We start from the raw sequence: 20,985 nt of genomic DNA on the forward strand, positions 1-20,985 counted from the left end.
AACGTTTGGATGTTTTGTTCTTTATTTATTATCATTCTAACACTTGTGCTCAACATATTGACATCACAGTTTACATTATTGCTTTATACTGGGGCAAATGTTGACCTTTCTATTAGTGTACAGTTATCTCATTGCACAGTAGTGACAAGTTACTGACCAACTTTCCTACTGTCTACTGCTTCCAGTAACAGACAGTGCCATAAATTTGGCAGGACATGAAATGCCATTTCAGGCTATATTATAGCACCATAAGAATAGGACTATGATGTGAAAAAAGAACTACATTTTCATCACACATTAACAAATTTTTCAGTGGTACAGGATGCAAACCTCCTCCAACGAAAACAGAAAACGTTCTCACATCACAATACATCTAAACAAAAGTTTATACTGATGTTTTATAGAACATTTATTGAAAACAGACTTCTTCAGTTAGGCAAGAGCTGGAGTAATATGAAGAATTGAGAACTGCTCATTTGTTCAGAGACTGAAAATCAAGCATGCCCGTGCATGGAAATATTAGATTAGCTTGTTCCTCTAGAGTGCTTGACCAGTGTACATCCCAATGATCCTCCATGTTGGTTTATCAGAAACAGCAGTAGCATAGAAACTTTTTTCATTAAGGTATGTCTTCATTTTGCTATCTAGCAATTCCAGTTTAAAAGGGTAAGTCTGCACAAATGTTCTGCAATTGAACCCATCTTTCAACATTGCTTATTCCACTTAAAATGTCAACCTTATAATGCACATTTAAAAATAAATATCCTTAGTGTTACCACCACCTTAAGCTATTAAAGCAGACTTAAAATATCCTGTGTGTGTCTTCCCCAATTAAATTATTAACTTTTGAATTTCTTACCCCATACAAAGAGTTTTCACCTTTCTTTGTTGGTGAGCTTCTCCTCAATATTTATTCCACTCTGTATGCATCCGAAGAAGTGGGCTGTAGTCCACGAAAGCTTATGCTCTAATAAATTTGTTAGTCTCTAAGGTGCCACAAGTACTCCTGTTCTTTTTGCGGATACAGACTAACACGGCTGCTACTCTGAAACCTGTAGTTAATTTCAGTTTAATTTTCCCATGGAGTAACACCATGTTTAAAAAATGTAGTGGAAAGTTTGTTAAATAGGTTCTATGGAAAATTTAAAAATAGAAGCACTTGTGTTGGTCTTAAATTTCATTTGAAAAAAATTGGCTTTTTGCACAATGTTACTTTAAGGCCAAACTTTACTTGACAATGTCCCATGAATATGTTAAAAGGGAGAAAAGTTAGAAAATTATTTTGTGTTATATTTCCAAGAATTGTCAAATACATATATTAAAACTTGAGGTGTATCTAATAAACAGTATTCTAAAAGCAACAGGGACTTTAACCAAAACTTTAATTTTAGGGATGCTTTGTAACCAAGTATTCACAATTAGTTTCAATGCTATGCAAACTGACTACATCCAGTTAAACAGGTCATTGCACAGTTCCAGTCTATATCATCTGTTAAATTAGGATTGTCATTTCATAGTATGAATTCAATAGTTAATATAAAATCTTGTTAACTAGACTTTGCAAGACAATTTTGCCTCTAGCAAATACCCACCCCACACACAATCTTTGCTGTTTTTACACTCTATCCTAACTAGTTGCCAATACCTACAATTAACCTGCTACATGCAAAATATGTACTTAATAGTACAAAACTACATACAAATTCTAGTTTTTAAATGCTCAGGAAACAATACACTGGGAACTAGAAAAATATAGAATACACTCAGTTTAAACAATTATTACATGTGACCTAACATCCATACATTTGACTACATAACTTTTCCATGTTTAATGATGGTAGCTTTATTCTTAATTTGGGTTTTGTCATGATTTTCAGCTCATGGTTTTGATTTTAAAAAGTGATGACAAACCTTCGACTGAACTCAGTCTAGACCAGTGGTTTTCAAACTGTGGGTCGCAACCCCGTTTTAATGGGATCACCAGGGCTGGTGTTTAGACTTGCTGGGGTCTGGGGCCAAAGCCGAAGCCCGAGCCACACCTCCAAGGGCTGAAGCCCAAAGACTTCAGCCCTGGAGAGTGGGGTTTGGGCTTCGACTTCAGCCCTGGGTGGCAGGGCTCAGGTTACAGGGCCCCTGCCCAGGATAGTGGGGCTTGGACTTTGCTCTCCCCGCCTCCTGCCCAGGGCGGCGGGGCTCTGACTTCAGTCCCCCTTCCTGGGGTCATGTAGTAATTTTTGTTGTCAGAAGGGGTCACGGTGCAAGAAAGTTTGAGAATCCCTGGTCTAGGCTCTATCCCAAGATGCCTTAGCTCAGATTTCTTTTGTGCTATATGAAATCTGAAATTGCATAGGACAGGGCTTGAAAAATCCTTTTGCTAATGGCAAGCAGGAAGTTCTTCCTGGGAGTAAAGGAGCTTAACATACCAATTTCTGTGGAATTATACCGGTAGGTTGTCTTTTTTCCAATTACATTTCTAGCCTTTACAGTTGCAAAAAAAAAAAAAAAAAATCTTCCAAATGTAAAGATGACAAAACTGGATTGCTTGGCTCTGCAGCCAGTTGGCTCCAGCTCCTCTGTTGTTGTTGCTGCTTGTATCTTTGCCAAACAGCAGCACAGTGAAATTAACAATCATATGGCCAGTTTCACTGATTCCCTTCAGCAAGCTGTTGTCCTCAGTGAAATTCAAACATCATATCAATTTCATGCTGCTATTCCTGAGGAAAACTATGAGCAGCAGCAACAAGGTAAGCAATAGAGTTATTTAAGGCGGAGAAACTATATGGAAACTGGGGGCCAGGTAGAATCGTGAAGAGTTCATTCCTTAGCAGCCAGGAGGTGGGGGGGGGGGGGGGAAAGCAGAACCCTAAAGATCTGACCCTCCACCTGAACATTATTTATGGGAATTTCCAAACTTACAAGACACTTAATAGCCACAGACTAAACCAAAGATGGTGCCCCAAACCAGGACAGGAATCCTGGGACCTTGAGTATTGGTGCTCAGCTACCATTTTAATGGTCACCATTATGAAATTCCCAGCAGCTGGGGGTGGCAGAAAAAGTAGGCTTCTTGCTAGTGGTGTTCCCCTGCCTATGATATTTTACATCTATCTTTCGTAGTAGGTATAGATGTCCACCTAATGGGTGTCTGGTAAATTTTCAAGAACTGGGATACAGTGTTACAGTTGCTACAAGGACAATTACAATCAGTCTTGTAAAAATAAAGTAAGGATGCTTTTGGGAGAAATCTACCACCTCAAATGTACTGTTTATTTGGTGATGAGGCAGGTTTTCAAAATTAAGGAATTAAAGTGATCTGGAGTTTATAATCATCCAATTGGAAGCGCTTCATATTTTTTCACTTGTATTTATATTGTGGTGAAAAACATGGAATAAGTCTTTCATGAATAAAATCATACTTTAATCCACATTTGTTAGAGCTCTATTTCTATATTTTTGATCACTAGCAGTTATATTTTTTTCACTATATTAAGTAAATTTGAAACCAGCAAAACTTATTTGCAGAAATCCACTGAAGAAAGAGTTAATTCTGCTATCAAGGTACCTTTATAGTCATCATCACTGTAGTACCAGTATGCTTCCAGAAAGGCATGCACACAGTGTAGCAGGACAAAATGTACCACATTTAAAAACAGATTTTGCCAAATTAAGAGTTATTGTAGTGTATACCCAGAAGGGATATGTTGTGCATATTGCATCAGTTCCTTTTCAACCAAACTCCTTCCCCTCACTGCACCATTTCAAGTATAACGGTAATGGGCAAATGCAAATATGAAGATAAATCTTTATCTCCCTCCACCTTCTGGCAGATGGAGCTCACATGATGTTTAAAACCTCACCTATTTGTAACAGATTTTAGAACAAAACTTTTTTGTCAATATAATTGCTCTCTACTTTGGTCAAGCTCTTTACTATCATTTTGACTGCAATAAGCAGCTGACCATGTTGTTCATGTAGATCAAGAGGAACGAGGAGATGGAGTGATAGAAATCACAGCCTATACAATAATACCTATAGTGTACGGTCTGAATATCTTCCAATTATCTTTTTTTAAAATCACAAGGATCATCCTTTGTTTCTTTCCTTCTCCCATTCAGAATGTTGGCCTTTTTTCAGAATAACTTTTCATAACCAATGAAGCCTTCCAGAGATGATAAAATAAAGCACTGTTTAATTTTTGTATTTGTATCATGATAGCACCATGTGATATTCAAGCATATGAGAGATACAGTCTCTGCCCCCAAAGAACTGAGGTTTCTGAAGCTCTGCTCGGGTTAAATGGAGGCTCAAATTAAACAGTGACTGAATTTAGCAGAAGGCACTTTATTTAAATAGTAGGCTTTAAAAAAAAAATAAGTTCATGCCAAGCCTGTTTAACATTTTAAACAATGCTTAGTAATCACAAACTGCTATAGGTACCAACTCCTAGTGCCTGGATTGTCTAGAATGCCCAAATTTGGAAACATGCTTTTATCCTATGAAAGTTGCACCCCAACTTCCTTGGAAGTATGGATGAAGTGAAGAAGAGTTCCAGCTACCTTCACAAATCATGGATTGCAGCAGCAATGAAGTTTTGTGGGAAATAATGAAACTACAAAAAGAGGTTAAGTAATTCTCCTAGATATTACGCCCCATTCAGAAAACATTGGGGGGGAGGGGGGGAGAGAATGGGCCAAAAAAAGATACAGAATCAAGTCAGCCTGAAAAACTGTAGCCCAAACTAAAAGATGGATTGAGAGCTGGAAAATATTTATGGCAGCATGTGACATGAAAGATCTCCTTGTTAAAAGGGACTTTAGCCTTACCCTATTTTGTAATTATTTTTGAGGAAAGTTCCTTCCAGGCACAGGGGTGTGGGTAATTATTTCCTGGAGGGAGGATCATTTCAACCAGAACAATGTTTGTTCTTATGTGTAAATACAAATAAATGAAGCCTCTTCTTCCAAGTCACAAATAATTGTTACATCATCTTCATGGACCTCTTTACACAGAGAAGTTTAAAACTTTTATGGACCACAAGCTATGTGCAGATAAACAACAAGGGGACAGGGCTTGAGAAACAAATCTAAAACCAAAGCAATTTCCCCTCTTAAAGATAACTAATGAACAGTTAATGGTAGAAAAGGAACCTAGTAATAGGTTACATAATGAAGATAACATAATGCAGCATAAATACCTACTTCATGTTCCTGCACCAAGAGGTGTAAGAAAGTTGTGAGGGCAAAAGATTCAATATGGGATTTTTTTTTTTTAAGTTTTCCTTTGGAGAATAGCATATAAGATCTGTAAACAGTGGCTGATTGTCCAAGCTTTCATAACTGAATTTGAGCTTTTTCAAAAATATATGTATAAAAAGTTACATCATTAAACAAATTTTTTGGTGAAGTGTGAGAATTCCATGAGAATGCATAATTCCATTTTAAGAGCAGAACTGGGTAGATTGCAGATGCGGCTATGGTTTCTTTATATTCTGTAAGGTTAGTACTAGGTTATAGTCCAGAAGAAGTCCTTTAACTTTTTCATGGAATTTCTCCCTATAGTGGTTGAAGTGCATAATACTTTCTGGTTCTTCTTCAAACCAAAATTTGTCAAACTCATAAACCAGATAACCTGTAAAGAAAACAAAATAAAGTTCTACAGAACCTGTGATCCATTCTTTTCTACTTTGGCTCTGGCTCCTCCCAGCCTATTCAGCCTAGAGGAAGAAGGCAATGCCTCATTTTATTCAATAGCAATTCTTCTGGATAGTGTAGGAGTAACTAGCAAGAATGCATGCCTTGGAAAATACTGGATATTTATTAAATTGAGATCTGCAGTATGGATCCATCCACCCAAATTTATCCAATGAAGAAATAGTCAGTCAGACATTCAAGTTATAATTCTGGCTTTGGAGGAGCAATGGAGGTAAATGTTTATTTTTCCTTTAAACTATGCTTGAAAATAAATCCATAACCATGTTAGAAGCATCACAGCACTAAAATATTTTTAATATGTAACCAACTGGCTGAGAATTAATTGCCCTTCTAATAGCTGGCCCAGTTATAATCACATATTACTGCTAACAACTAAAGGAGTTACTCATTTATCTCGAGTGGTAGAGGCCTGGACTTTTGGTAATGAAGGTAGTCCTGCCGCTGATAATCTATAGGAGGGAAGAGTTACAAATACTCACAATAAAACTGATGGAAGTGTTCCATTTGTGGCAATCCAGGGACCAAGTTGTAGAGATGAGACTTTAAAGCACCACTCTTTAGTAAACTATAAGCCATTTCTGTCAAATTGATCCCAACTATTGCATAGGAATATCTGAAACACCAAAAAATTTCCTATTAGATACTAATGAAATCCATTTTCCTGCTGATTTTTACAATGTATTCCATTTTCCAGGCCTAATTTGTATAGACACAAATTATTATCTGCCAAATTATTCCTATTCTACAGGTTGGGTCATTCTAAGAATCAAGCAAAGTCTGCCTCATGCGTATGGAGCATTTTTGTCTAAAGTGCCTTGTACATCTAAGACGATAGTGAAGTTAAAAGATGGACTGTGTAGGAAATATAAAATTTCATCAACAGCAATGTAGTGAATGCCCCTATTTACCATGCAGAGGCAACAGGATAGAAAGTTTAATCAGCATTGTGATGGGGTGCACCAGCCCGCCACTGGTTCAGCAGGGGTTAATCACAGTCTGTGGGCTGAAGAGGCCACGCCCCCGGCCTCTGCTGGGCATGCTCCGGCTATAAAAGGGAGCAACTCAGCTCAGTCAGGGCTGACTGCCAAAGAGAACAGAGGTGAGCTGCAGGTTCCTGCAGAGGGACAGCTGACACTCCAGGACTCAGAGGCCCGGCAGACTGCACCTACCAGCGACTCCCAGGCACCCAACACCAAAGAGGGAAGAGAGGCCCTAAGACTACCAAGATGACTAGCTGCGGAAGAACGGGTAGGAAGTAAACCAGGGCAACTTAACAGGAAACTGGTCACAGAACTGGGGCTTGGCTCAGTGTGTTTTGGCAGGATCCCTGCTGAGCAGGAGGTGGGCAACCCCGCCACTGTCAGGGCCTTGGGTTGGGACCCAGTGGAGTAGGGAGGATCTGGGTCCCCCTACCCTGGCTGCTGCCTGTCCTGAGGTGGCAGCCCACCTGTCCAGCCACTCTGGCCATTAGGCCACGTGGCCTTGCGAGGGAGAGCGGCCATAGTAACTCTGGCCACTAGCCCACATGGCCCTGCAAGGGAGGGCACCCTATTGATCCTGACATTAGACCACACTGCCCAGAAGCCAAGGGCAGTCATCCAGACTCAGCAAGCATATAGAAAAGACAAAAAGCTTTTTTTAAAAAAAAATTCTAAATCTGGTCTACTGCCCTCTTTCCAAATCTACTGTAACACTAACATCACAGCTACCAAAAACACTGCTCTAGCAAGAAAGCTAGCCAGCAGAAGCTCAAGTAGATCTTATGTATTTTCATTTTTTTGATACAATTTTCAAAGCTTGTTATCGAGTACAATGTGTTAAATCAGGTACGGTTGCACACACAATTTGAGTCATTGAATAAAGTGCATTTTGGGGCTTTGTCCATGATATCCTGTTTCCACAGGGAGATGGAATTCCAAACACAGAAAATATACCTCAGTAACAAGGTCTAGGTCTGCTCCTGTTATGTATGGACTTCTGTTTAAAAAGCCCAATGATGAAAAATTAGAATAAGTTCAGCAGTCACAAAAAGTGCATCATTTTGAAAAACAAATTTACAATATGTTAAAGGATACATGTATATGTTTTCATTGCAGAAGTCCTCATTAATTTTGTAGGATGACTGTTCACAACTTAGGGCAACATTCATGACAAGGCACAAGATGAAGCATTCCCATGCTTACTATATTAATTATTGAGATAAACCAGAGTTAACTGGGGATTGGGTGGATGAAAGAGGAGTAGTGTCTTGTAAAGTGAGAGATAATAAACAGGCTATTTTTGATTTGTCCAGGCCACTGGATGGGCACTTAATCCATGGAAGTATATATATTGCACTTGGCACAGTGTGCATGAATACATATATCTTGACTAAGTTTGTGTTACTAAATAGAATAAAGAATAATTACTATTTCCTTCCAAATTCAATCCAAATCTGTTAGCCATACTGTTTTGGGGGAATAAGGGGTTGGAGTGGTTTTCTAGAACGAAACTAACTGAAGCCTACAGATTACTAAGGGCACTAAATAGACTGGTTGGAACAAATACATAGCTATAAACATACAACTTTCAACTCAGATGCTCAGAAATTAATTCTGTTTGTCAATTTCCTATAGAAAGTGTCAAATGTCTTCCTCTTTTTTTAAAAAAAAAAAATCAGAAGATACTCCAATACAGACTTGCACTCTACAAATCTAAGATCTTTGTGAGATCTTAGGCCCATACAAATGGCTTACCCCAATTTTGTATGATTTGAACGAGAGAGGATCTGGCGAGCTTCACTGGTGTAATGTTTACTAAAATACCTGAAAAGGAGCAAACACAAACTGAATCTAAGGATTGCTACATAAGCAGTTTATTAATTAAATCTAATATTTTCAATAACAGAAGAATGGAATTGTAGACAAATGTGTATTGAAGAAAGAGTGCAGAATGAAAACCAATAAAAGTAAATAGAGGAAGTGATATGTAACAAGGAATGGCATGATAAAGGAGACCAGTGGGACAGAAGTCTTCCAGAGAATTCAGGATTCCCCCATTCAAGCAGGTTTTCATATTTTCTGTTCTACATCATTAGTACTTTTAACTTAGTAGTAATTTTATTTTGAAGAGTTTTGATCATTTACTTTCTCAGCTATAGCATAGCAGGCCTATCATACATGAGTAGAATGTTTTAAACTCCTTTCTGCTCCTCTTTAACTCTTACAATTTGTAACTAAAACCACCATCTATCCAACTAGTTGGTTACAACAATGCAGCTCGCTGTTGAAGAACTGTTTACTCATTTAGAAAGGGGCTCATTTTCCATTATTCAGTAATGTATTACAGTAGCCAATATATTTCTATTTGCTTCTACTCAGGTAGTCCAGAGGGAATTAGGAATAATACTAAATAAGAATTCAAAGACATAGAAAATTTAAGACTTAGAGAAGAAAAGTATTTATTTTCACTTACACCAGATTGACTAATCCCAGCATGCCCATTCCTCTGAAGTCTGTTTTGGGATCATCACCTTGGAAACCAATGTCACACCACTGCTTGGTGATTCTAGCCTTCAGATTTTCATGAGGCATCAGCAAATTCCAAAGCTACATAAATATACTTCCATGTTACAAATAACACAACTGCCAATGTTTTTCCTAGTCATGTTATTCAGAACACTTACTGACACATGTCAGATAACAAAATAATCTTGCATTTAAGACACAAAACTAAAAATTGGGAGACGTGGATTCTCTGTTTTGTCACATTTCCTTTTTTCCCTTGGGTAACTCACTTAAGCCCGATATATACTAAAATATAACCAAGTCAGGGAACAATTAACTCCCTTAGAGCCTGATACTCATTTACACTAAGGCCCCTTTATGCTGCTCTAGCAGTGCAAAAGGACCCCAAGTGGATGTAAAAGAGCATCAGGCCCTTAATTTTTCTGGTTGTCAGTCTCCTCATCCACGTAAACCCCAATTCTGCAAACACTTGTGCAAGTGCTTAATTTTAAGCGCAAGTACTACCATTGAGTTAAATGAGATTACCCACATGCTTCAATTGAAACATTTGCATAAGTCTTTGAAGGATCAAAGCCACAGTGAGGATACATATCTATATACAGGGATATTAGAATGCTAAGTTCACTAGTATTTGTAAAACTCACTACATTTCTTGAAGCACTATAAATTATCAAGTACTGTTTGTATGCAGACGTGTTGGTGGTTTTCTTTTTTTAAATAATTGTGTGCTATTATTTTTGGGGTTTCAGATGGAATAAACTTGCTGTAAAGTTGGGAAAAAGAGCTATTGGTCTGAGATTTGCTTTAGGATATTGTTTAACTTGAGCGAGTCACTTTTACAATTGAAAATAGCAAATATTTTTAAAATGCCAACATGCTATTAAAGGACTTAGTAGTAAGGGGATAAATTAAGCTTTCACATACTATGAGACTTATAGTAAAGGGCATTTGTCAGAAACTTATTGAAAGGGCACCTGTCAGAGCTGGTTTATTCCAATTTTTAAAATCAATTTTGCTCTTCTAGTTTATAAAGACCAAACAGCCTGATAGTTATGAATTTAAAGAAAGCTAAACTTCTATGGCTAATTTATTAGCATTCAATTATTCTAGTAATAGTTTAGGACTCAGAATTCCAAGACACCTTCACCTGGATTAGTTGCTTTTCATGTTCTTCGTTATCTGAATCATATGGAACTTTCCTCAGATTTTCCACCTCCAAATAAAGTTTCTTATAACCAGATATCTGCAGCAAACATACCTGCAGGCTTGTCTTAAAACTGAAAAACAAAAAACCCCACAGGAGCTTAAGGGGGATACATGATGGGATGGCCATAGTCATCATTGCTTAGATCATGAGAAAAAGGGAGTACAGGTCCTGCAATATTTAATGTGACACACCAAACTCCTGCAAGCTTTGCCCAACTGGGGGAAAAAAAAACAAAACAGTCTTCCAGAGAGAAATGTATTACTTTCCTCACCTCAAAATGTTACACTAGTCTAAACTCGAGAGTATGTAATATTTCATCCAGCTCCAGTGACAAGTCTAAGGGCAATACTTTAATGCTGCACAGCTAGAAATGGGAACATTGCATCTCTGGAAAAGGGGAGAACCGAAGCTTTCCAACATTAAATGCCACACTTGCTTCTAGATTTAAAGGTCATAAGATATCCGAAACTTTGAAACTGTGGATGGTTTTTATGTACAGAAAAGTTTCTTTAGATCATTTTTAGAGTTGTTTTAAATTAGTTATTTTCCCCTCCTCAAGGCCTTTACTGTTACAGGTGGAGAGACACAAAAGAAACTGATCTAACAAGTTTTGTTTTTTTTTAAATTAACTCTCTAAAATAACAATATGTAATAGAGGTCATACAGGACGATATGGTAAAGATTTGATTGAGATGACCAGTACAATTTAATTGTGGGTTGGTCAACTGTGAGTAATGGAGTTATCCCAAACTCATGCCGCTAAAACCTTTTTATCATACCACATCATATGCACTCTCGTCATCTATACATCTTAAATCCTTAAAACTGAATTGCAAAGTATGATGTATGTGCTGTATTCCCCAAATAACAGTATCAGATTAGTGATTCCTTTAATAATCTCTCTTGTCACATACCTATACAATGTTATAAAAGGTAAAATGATGTGGTCCAGTTAGAAGTACCTATATAATAGTAGCAAACAACATACCCTGTATCCTTCTGTATATTAATCTTCTTTTCTTTCATTATACTCAGGACACATTTTTCCACTTCAGCTTCACCAATATGTACAGCATTTCTTAACACCTAAGAAATGAACGTAAGTCAAACAATGAATACAAAATGTAACATCTATTTTGTTCCTATTATTTACCAGTCTGTTCATGCCCATTGCATTTGCATCTTTTAAAAATGAAAAAATATGCGACCGTTGTCAAGGTAAATACATTTTGTGATAAAGCCTTAAGTGTGTTTGCTTTGCCTGTGAAAGAATGAGGATACTTTCATTCCTTCTTTTTCAGCCAGCTGGTAAAATACATTAACTAAAAAAACATGCATCCTGGACCGTGATCTCAAGATAACTAGTATCGGGCCTGATAATTTTTGGAGGAGAATCCTCAAAGGCAAACTTAAATCCTGAGAGAAGTTGTATTGGCAATTCACTATAACCTAGATTCTGAAACCCTTAAACGTGCTAAATAGTACCTTACTCCATTTACTTAGTCCTACTGAAGTCAATGGGATTATTGAGGAGTAAGAATACTCAGTGACATTCTTCCTCCAATTCAATAATGAACTAATACCTCATCATAAGGAGCAAGTGCACTATTTGGAAGTGAGATGCCAGTGTTAGTAACAACATAGTCAAGGCCTCTGTCTCATCCTAACAGCATGCCATACTTTTCCAGAGTGAAGATATTAACTAAAGTCCCAGACAAATTCCAGGACCTAGGTTAATATCTTCATTCTGGAAAAGTGTGGCACGTCTGCTGTTAGTAACAACAAATAGGTTAAGACAGAGGCCTTAATATACATATAACATCCTTGAAAGAGCAAAAATAACCTGCATCAAGGCAATGGTTAAAGTTCAACTTAAATGGACAGGTCATGTTATCAGAAAGGATGATGATAGAGTCTCCAAAAAAGTCATTTATGGTTAGCTGAAACTTGGAAAGTACAGGAATGACTGTGAATGTAAATACTTCAAAGTCACCCCTAAGCAGAATCTTAACTTGTGCAGCATAAATGTTGATAACTTCAAAGACAGACCTGAATGGAGATCACATATCAATAAATGCTGTAAATACTTGAAGGTCACACTTACAAGATGGGAGAACTCTATCCTAAGAAGCAGTGACTCTGAAAAAGATTTGAGGGTTGTAGTGGATAATCAGCTGAACATGAGCTCCCAGTGAAATGCTGTGGCAAAAAGGGCTTTGGATGCATTAGTCCAGTGGTTCCCAAACTTGTTCCGCCGCTTGTGCAGGGAAAACCCCTGGCGGGCCGGGCCGGGCTGTTTACCTGCCGCGGCCACCGGGAGCAGCGATCGGCTGAACCTGCGGACGCGGCAGGTAAACAGCCCGGCCCGCCAGGGGCTTTCCCCGCACAAGTGGCGGAACAAGTTTGGAAACCACTGCATTAGTCCTTGATAAACTGGAAAGGGTTTGGAGAAGAGCCATGAGAATGATTAAAAGATTAGAAAGCATGTCTCATAGTGGTAGACTCAAAGAGCTCTCTATAGCTTAACAAAAAGAAGGCTTGGGGGGGTGACTTGATTACAGTCTAAGTACCTACATGGGGAACAAATATTTAATAATGGTCTCTTCAATCTAACAGAGACATCCAATGGCTAGAAATTTAAGCTAGACAAATTCAGCCTGGAAATAAGGCATAATTTTTTAACAATGAGGGTATTAACATTGGAACAATTTACCCAAGATCATAGTGGATTCTCCATGACTGGCAATTTTGAAATCAAGACTGGATGTTTTTCTAAAAAATATACTCTATTTTGGGGAAGTTCTATTATACAAGAGGTTAGTCTAGAAGATCACAATAGTCCCTTCTGGCTTTGGAATCTATGAATCACTTTGAGACAGACACAAAAGGTTAGTAGCGACTGGACATCTAACATAGTGTATGCTCGTGAAAATGAGCTAGAATCAGAAGCTAAAATAGGGAAAGAACAAGTTTAAAAATTACTTAGACAAGTCACCAGGGCCTGCTGAAATACATCCTAAAATACTCAATGAGCTGATTGAGGAGGTATCTGAGCCATTAGCGATTATCTTTGAAAAGTCATGGAAGATGGGAGAGATTCCAGAAGACTGGAAAATGGCACTGTATTTGCCCATCTATAAAAAGGGAAATAAGGACAACTTGAGGAATTACAGATCAGTCAACTTAACTTCTGTACCCAGAAAGATAATGGAGGAAATAATTAAGCAATCAATTTGCAAACATTTAGAAGATAATAAGGTGATAAGTAACAGGCAGTATAGATTTGTCAAGAACAAATCATGTCAAATCAACCTAAGGGTGGGTGGGTGGGTGTGTATATATATATATATATATATATATATATATACACACACACACACAAAGGATAAACCATTCTGGGGTAAGATACTCTAGAAATTTAAGATATTAAAATCATAATTAAGACATCTGGTAGAACCCACTCAATGTGCTCTATCATAACAAAAATTTGTTTTATGTGGCAGTCACAAAAATTCTTTCAGTACCACTTGGCAGTGATTAGACAGAAGAGAACAGTCAGTCATCTTCATAGAAAAACATTTAGTTTAAGATAAGCAAATGTGAGGGTCTAATACTTTGACAGTATCCCTTTAACTGATGCTGAACATATAAAAAGTAAAATGAACTTGCAACATACTGCTGAACAGCCAAGTATGTATTCATATTCCATTTGCTTCAATTATACAGCACTACTACATGACACCATGCATAATAGACCTAGCATTGAAAGGATTACGTATCACATTTCCATTTTCTACAAAAGATTTTTAGTCTACAAATCGCATTCCTACCTAGCAGCTTCATTTTTACTGTGCAGATCAGAGGCCTTGATACCATGACAAAAATTACATTAAGAATTAGACTACTTCTGATCTATTCAGTTTTACATATTTCTGAATTAGAGTAGAAATATGGATAAGACTGACCATATTGAGCATTATTCTGTATAAAATTTTAACAGAAAAACAGTGAGAATTTTACTCCAGCCCATATTCTGTCATGCATACATACCCAAAAGACACTGAAAGCTATCAAATTCTAAAAGTAAGTATTACTTTAAGGGCATATTTGTCTCTAAAAATTGGTTTTCTGGTATAGTGTGTTATCTCCATCGACTCCTACCTTACTCTTTGATAATCCCAATGAGTACTCTGTAATACAAGACAAATAATTATATCACTACAACTGTTTTATATATTGAATTCAAACTTTTGACGAGTTACAAATGTGTTGTCAATGATGTAAATAATATGTCTAACCAGTGTTTTATTAGGGTTGCATCAGCAATTAGTCACCTGTTTAATTTAAAATCATCATCAAGTGACAATACTGAATTGAAAATCTTTTGCATGATGTAAATCTATCACCATCTTTATGAATATAGAAACCTGAATAGTTTTGTAGTTTTTAAATTTACTCCATTACAATGTCAGTTTAACAGCCTAGAAAGATGAGGAGCCAGTTTGAAAGAGATAACATAGCTGTTGTGTATTTAGGAATATCTTTCTTTCCAAGCACATTAAAAAAACATTCATTTATACTAACTGGAGTTTACAAAAGAACATCATACTTTGTATATTTTCCTACTATTGTTACAATGGCAACCAAGATTGACTTACAAATAAGAGAAATTACTTATTTTAGATTTACATGTTGCATTTGACATCACTTTGTATGTAGTCATTTTCAGTGTTTCCCCTTTGTAATTAATTTCCATGTTTGTGTGGGTCTTTCAAAGAAAACAGATTATTTTTTGTTGTTGTTTTAAATAGGAAATTGTGATGGTAAAACAAAAAAATTGGCCAGAGACTCAGCAGAAGGTGTAACACCTTTTAGCTAATTTTTTGAAGCTGACTAAATTTTCCCTTGGCTAGCAGGGAAAGGAAAGTATATCTTTTGGACCTTTATTTTTTTAGTAATTAAAGCTTAAGTAAAAGCATTTGTAGTTTATATACAATATGATGCACTTTGCTTTTAAAGTAAATTTAGAGTCCATGAGAGAGGCATTGGCCTGGCAGGCAATACAGGAAGCAAGTTACAAAACAGATACAACACAGGAAGGATGTCAGCTTTCTCACAACGCTTTGCCAAAATGCTTCTACAAGACCTCTAGCTGCCAATTCTAGCAATGAACATAGTAAACGTATCTAGGGCCCATGTAACCCTTGCTCCCTTGAGTCTGCCAATAGGAATACAGTATCAATAATGATTTAGACGTTTTCCCCACTTGTACCGGCTGTGAAACCAACCAGTTTTTCAGGTATGCCTTTAAACTGCTGTCACACAGATTAACTGTTACCAAACCTAAGTGCAAGAGGAACTGGCTGTCCAGTTGCAAGCTCTAACGTACTTTTTTAAAAGATTACATCCTTCATTTACCTATCTTTAGCGTCCGTTGTGAACCTTCCTTTGAGCTACCAAAGATACGCTGTAATTCACATTTTCCAGTGAGCTGCCTCAAGATCCATTTCAGCCAAAACCGGAAGAAGTTACTATACAGGTATCCCCATAAGTACACAAACATTTTCTGTGCAAAGAGAGTGACAACTGATCACAGGGCATTCATTGTCTGACACTACAGAAACAATTGTACAATCTGTCTGGGCTGCAAGCTCTTGCTGAGCTGCTAATGATGGTAACATCTGCTCCCTCTCAGGTGGCGAACACTCTTCACCTGTCAGAAATGAAAGGCTGAGTGCCCCCTTAGCTGCAAAGGGTAAAGAAGGAGAGACGCTTTGTACTAGAGCTGGCGGTTGGGGAGGGTCAATGCCAAGCCTTAAGGGGGGGAGGCCTAGAAGCACTGCCAGAGCAGGACACAGACTGCCAGGCACCGCCCCAGCCTCCTCTTCCTGCTCAGCACGAACACCTCCCCGCTGCCCTGCAGCCCCCTAACTGCAACCCGGGGGGGGGGAGAAGCCATGCCCACCGAGGAAGATGCGCAGGGGGCGGGGGAGAGGTAGCGAGGCCGATCGAAAGCGAGGCTGTTGCCCTATCGCTCATCCGGACAGGTGTCGGGGGGGGCACATAACGCCCCATGTCCGCTGAAAGGAGGGGAGGGGGTTGGCCCAGCGGCAGCTGCTGCCCCCAGCCAGTCAGCGGGGAGCAGGTAGATGACGCGTCCTAGCACGGGACACCCCGCTGGACTAGCCGTCTGCTCCCTCCCAGGCGGGGCAATAGCTCTGCCCGCGCCCTACCCGTGAGGGCGCGCCCCCCGCCCGGGTACCGCCAGCGGGACAGGCCCTGCTCACGTCGTCCCCACCAGTGAGTGGGGCGGGCTCCGGCCTAGCCCCGACTCTAGCGTCCCCCGGAAGGAAACCGGCCACCGGCTGACCCGGAAGTGATTGATGGGGACAAGGTAAGGGCCAGTTAAACCGCTGTTCCGCGCAGTTCTGCGGGTAATCGCTGCAGTGCCCCGCCCCTCGGCCAGCGTGTCGCGTGCGTAACCAGGGGGACGACCTAAGCGGGGCGGGAGACAGGACTCGGCTCCCCCACTCCTCACCGTCCAGGTAGAGCAGCGGTGCCAGGGCGCTCTCCGGACCCTGGCCGGCACGAGCCGTTCACCAGCCGGGGCAGGGACGAGGTGCGCGCAGCCCGCTCCCCTCCACCTGCGCTAGTTCCGGCCGGGCCCCGGTTCCGCTGTCCCCCTAGGGGCGAGGGGCGGCCGGCGGAGCCCCAGGTGGTGTCGGGCAGCAGTTAGTTGTCGGAGCGGGTTCCCAAGGTGTGAAGGGGACTCGTGCTCGGCGGGCGCTGGGCACCCGCCTCCTCTGCCTGCGGAACTCGCCTGCTCAGCGCTATGGAGCAGAGCGCTTGGGCCGCGCTGCAGTAGCCAGGCTCCCCGGCGCAGCCCTGGCTCATGGGGAGGTAGGGTAGGTAATAGCGGCTTGCGATGGGCATCTGGCCCTGGTCCCCCGCAGATTCCGCCTGGTATGTCCTAGCTAGAGGCCTCTGCCGTCGCCTTGGCGTTCATGTAACACACATGGAGATAGGCAGAGCCAGACATTATGACGTTAACAAGCACGTGACTGGGTCTAGCAGGCCAGGTAATCCGCAGCGGACAGTCCGAAAAGACCAGAAACCTTTTATAAGATCAATATCGGGGTTGGAAGAGACCTCCACAGGTCATCTAGTGCAACCCCCTGCTCAAAGCAGGACCAATCCCCAACTAAATCATCCCAGCCAGGGCTTTGTCAAGCCTGATCTTAAAAACCTCTAAGGAAGGAGATTCCACCACCTCCCTCGGTAACCTCTCTGCATAAGCTACCACCATCATTGCTGTTCCTAGGGTCAAGCTAGCTCTGCTGTGTTTGATTGAGATTCATTATAAGGGTCTCCCTCCTGGCCTATGTCTGAAAAAATGAAGAATCTGTGAGAAAAGAAGAATAACTGACAAACATCTCAACAAACCCCTGCTCTGTAGACACAGCCTACACTGACAGAAGGGTGTAGAAATGCCATCTCCCTAAGCACTTTTCCATCTGTGTCTGTACAGACGAGTTGTCAGCATAGCTGTGTCAGCCAAGGGTCTGGGGTTTGTTTGTTTGTTTTCCTCTATATCACGAGCTGATACAACTCTTCAGGGTAGACCAGATGTTGGTAGGCAGAGGAAAAAGGTTTGTCTTTCTCTCCCCCCCCTTCTTTCCCCCTCTTTCTTAACAGTAGCTCTAAAAGAAAGTGCAGATCAAGAGCTCAAGGTCCATTTGATGAATTTAAAATAGATAGAAGCCAAGGTAGCAAGACTAACCAGAAATTCTTTTTTTCAGCTTAGGCTGACGAAGATTGTGTCCCTGTAACCTGCTGATCTGTATGTGTTCTGTGCATAGGTGGGGACTGTAATAGACTTGCATCCTTTGAGTCAGGCACAGAGGCAGATATATAACACATGCTATCCTGTGGTTTACATCTCTCACTGTAGGACACAAACACACTCCTAGTGATCTGTGCTTGGCCACATCAAAGCTAGCAGTGTGCTATATGCAGGGCTGAGCCTGAAGACTACCCAGTAAATATAGCAACTGATCTATCAAAAAGCAGGTGCCTAGTAGGTAGGGCATGTTGTTGTACATGCATGATCCCAAGACTCAGCATCCCTCATTGGTTGCTTATCTATTACCCAGATCTGTAGTGCTGCCAGAGCAGTCCATACCATCACTCAAGCATGTGAACTCTATGATGAAGTTACCCTCCATCACTTTGAAAAACTATGCTCGGGCCGCTTGGCCGTGTCATTTTCTGAACCTCAGGGTATGCCTATGATAATGATGCTGCTGCACTGTCGCCTCTATGATTCTCTGCTCTTCCCCCAACCCCACCCTCAGTATGTTACACCTCCCATGAAATAAAAGGGATGGTTCTCTCATGGATCAGTAATTGGTTAAAAGATAGGAAACAAAGGGAAGGATTAAATGGTCATTTTCACACTGAAGAGAGGTAAATATAAGGGTCCCCCAAGGATCGGTACTGGGACCTGTGCTGTTCAGCATATTCATAAATGATGTGGAGAAGGTGGTGAAGCGCGAGGGTAAAATTTGCAGACAATCCAAATTTCTCAATATAGTAAGTCCAAAGCTTTGTGTGAAGAGTTACAAAGGGATCTCACAACCCAGTGACAAAATGACAGATGAAATTCAGAGTTGATAGGGAAGGGTGCATGTCTGTCATGGAGGTCACGGAAGTCATGGATTCTGTGACTTTCCATGGACTTTTGCAGCAGCCCGTGTGGCTGACCCCAGGGCCACCCAAGCAGCTGGCCCTGGGGCCTGCTGCTTAGGCAGCCCCAGCCATAGCCACACTGGCTGCTGCTGGAGCGGCCCCATAGCCAGCTGGTCAGGTTGCCCTGCAGTTAGTCACACCGGCCACTGCTGGAGTTGCCCCAGGGCCAGCCACACCAGCTACTGCTCAGGCAGACCCAGGCAGCCAGAGCCACAGCTGGTTGGTGGTCCTGGGGGCAGCCAAAGCAGCCGCTGCTTGGCAGCCGGCCTTGGGGACCATCTGGGCAACAGCTGGTGCTACTGACCCTGGGGACCGCCCGAGCAGCAGCGGTGCTCTGGGTGGGTGCCCCCGCTGCAAGAGCAGCGGTGCCCCAGGCAACCTCCCTCCTCCCCATTTCCCCCCCCCCGAGCAGCAGTGCCCTGCCCCCTCTAGTTAAGCTAAACCCCCCCTCCCCCCCCGACCATGAATGTTTGTTTATTGCCTGTGACCTGTCCATGAGTAAATCGTAGCCTTATTGATAAGTGCAAAGTAATGCACATTGGAAAATGTAATCCCAACTATATGTACGAAATGATGAGGTCAAAATTAGCTGTTAATATGCAAGAAAGATCTTGGAGTCATCATGTATAGTTCTTTGAAAACATCTATTCCGTATGCAATGGCAATAAAAAGCTAACAATGTTAGGAACCATTACGAAAGGAATAGATAATAAAGCAGAAAATATAAATTCATGGTACACCCTGTGATGGGTGACCCCACACTGAACAAGTGGGGGTTAACCACATTGGGCCCAAGAGACCATATCCCCTACCTCTGCTGCACATGCTCCCTCCCAATGGAGGGAGCAGATAAAAGGAGGCTGGTCAGCTCAACCTGGGCTGACTGAGGAGGAGGATGAATGTATGCGGTTTAAGAATGGTCAGCCTGCTGAAACAGAGATCCCTGTCTATTGTGACAAAGTTCTGTTCTTGACTCCATGGGTCCTGCATTTCCTGATAGATTTTGCTAGCCTCAGAGGCTCACTGTGACCCTCTACATAGCCCTTCTCTCTCTAGGGGCAAGGGTCACAGTCTACTGAGCCATTTTCATCATAAGCCAGCAAGGGAAGTGAGGAGAAGCTATCCTCCCTCACACAGTCTCTGTTGTCTCCCAGTATCAGTGATGAATCAGGGAGGGGAGCAGGGAGCCCAGGCCCATCCTCTACTCCAGGCTCCAGCCCAGGGACCCTAAAATTAGCCAGCTATGGAAGCTGACTTTTTGGAAATAGGATGTGTACAATTCCCTGGGCCACTTCCCCATAGCAGCCCCCACTCAATATCTTCTTCACAATTACCTCAGGGTGGGTGGGCGGGCTAGCTAGCCTGCCTGCCTGCCTTGCACCTGATATAAAGTTGTACTGCTTCATTCTTCCAACAGCACAGCTCCTGACACCCACATCTCCCTAACTAACTGGGAGGCTTTTAACTAGTTCCAGCCAGTCTTTGATTGGCTTCAGGTGTCCTAATCAATCTAGCTATCTCCACTTCCTTCTAGAAGGATCTTAATTGGCCACAGGTGTCTTGATTAACCTGTTTCAGAGTAGCAGCCGTGTTAGTCTGTAGCCGCAAAAAGAACAGGAGTACTTGTGTCCACAAAAGCTTATGCTCTAATAAATTTGTTAATCTCTAAGGTGCCACAAGTACTCCTGTTCTTTTTGATTAACCTGGAGCAACTGCCATTTGGTTACCATGGTACCAGGAATTTGTTTAGCCTGGGGCTAACATACCTGTTTCTCACTACTTTACTGTAGCCATCTGGCCTTGCCCCATCACA

At 41.1% G+C, this 20,985-nt stretch overlaps 1 protein-coding gene and 1 long non-coding RNA gene across 6 annotated transcripts in view; one reads left to right on the plus strand and one right to left on the minus strand.

The window, feature by feature from the left end:
* ELMOD2 (ELMO domain containing 2) lies at positions 1 to 16,987 on the minus strand. Of its 5 annotated transcripts, none has more exons than XM_054029733.1 (9): positions 16,963 to 16,987; positions 15,843 to 15,990; positions 14,586 to 14,614; positions 11,413 to 11,510; positions 10,365 to 10,494; positions 9,165 to 9,298; positions 8,447 to 8,515; positions 6,191 to 6,324; positions 1 to 5,628 (listed from the first exon to the last, which is right to left on the minus strand). In XM_054029733.1, exons 2-9 carry the CDS (start codon positions 15,985 to 15,987, stop codon positions 5,471 to 5,473), a joined length of 897 nt encoding a protein of 298 aa, XP_053885708.1. In that variant the 5' UTR covers positions 15,988 to 15,990; positions 16,963 to 16,987; the 3' UTR covers positions 1 to 5,470. The 5 variants fall into 5 exon arrangements, with proteins under 5 accessions (XP_053885708.1, XP_053885707.1, XP_053885704.1 ...); XM_054029732.1 differs by lacking the exon at positions 16,963 to 16,987 and adding an exon at positions 16,723 to 16,817; XM_054029729.1 differs by lacking the exon at positions 16,963 to 16,987 and adding an exon at positions 16,658 to 16,817.
* The window catches only part of LOC128838006 (uncharacterized), a 13,185-nt gene continuing 9,024 nt past the window's right edge, over positions 16,825 to 20,985 (plus strand). Inside the window, exon 1 of the long non-coding RNA XR_008445074.1 lies at positions 16,825 to 16,969. This is a non-coding gene — a long non-coding RNA (uncharacterized LOC128838006). The remainder of the gene's footprint in view (positions 16,970 to 20,985) is intronic.

The sequence above is a fragment of the Malaclemys terrapin genome, chromosome 5 (assembly GCF_027887155.1).
Source record: "Malaclemys terrapin pileata isolate rMalTer1 chromosome 5, rMalTer1.hap1, whole genome shotgun sequence".
Taxonomy (NCBI): domain Eukaryota; kingdom Metazoa; phylum Chordata; order Testudines; family Emydidae; genus Malaclemys; species Malaclemys terrapin.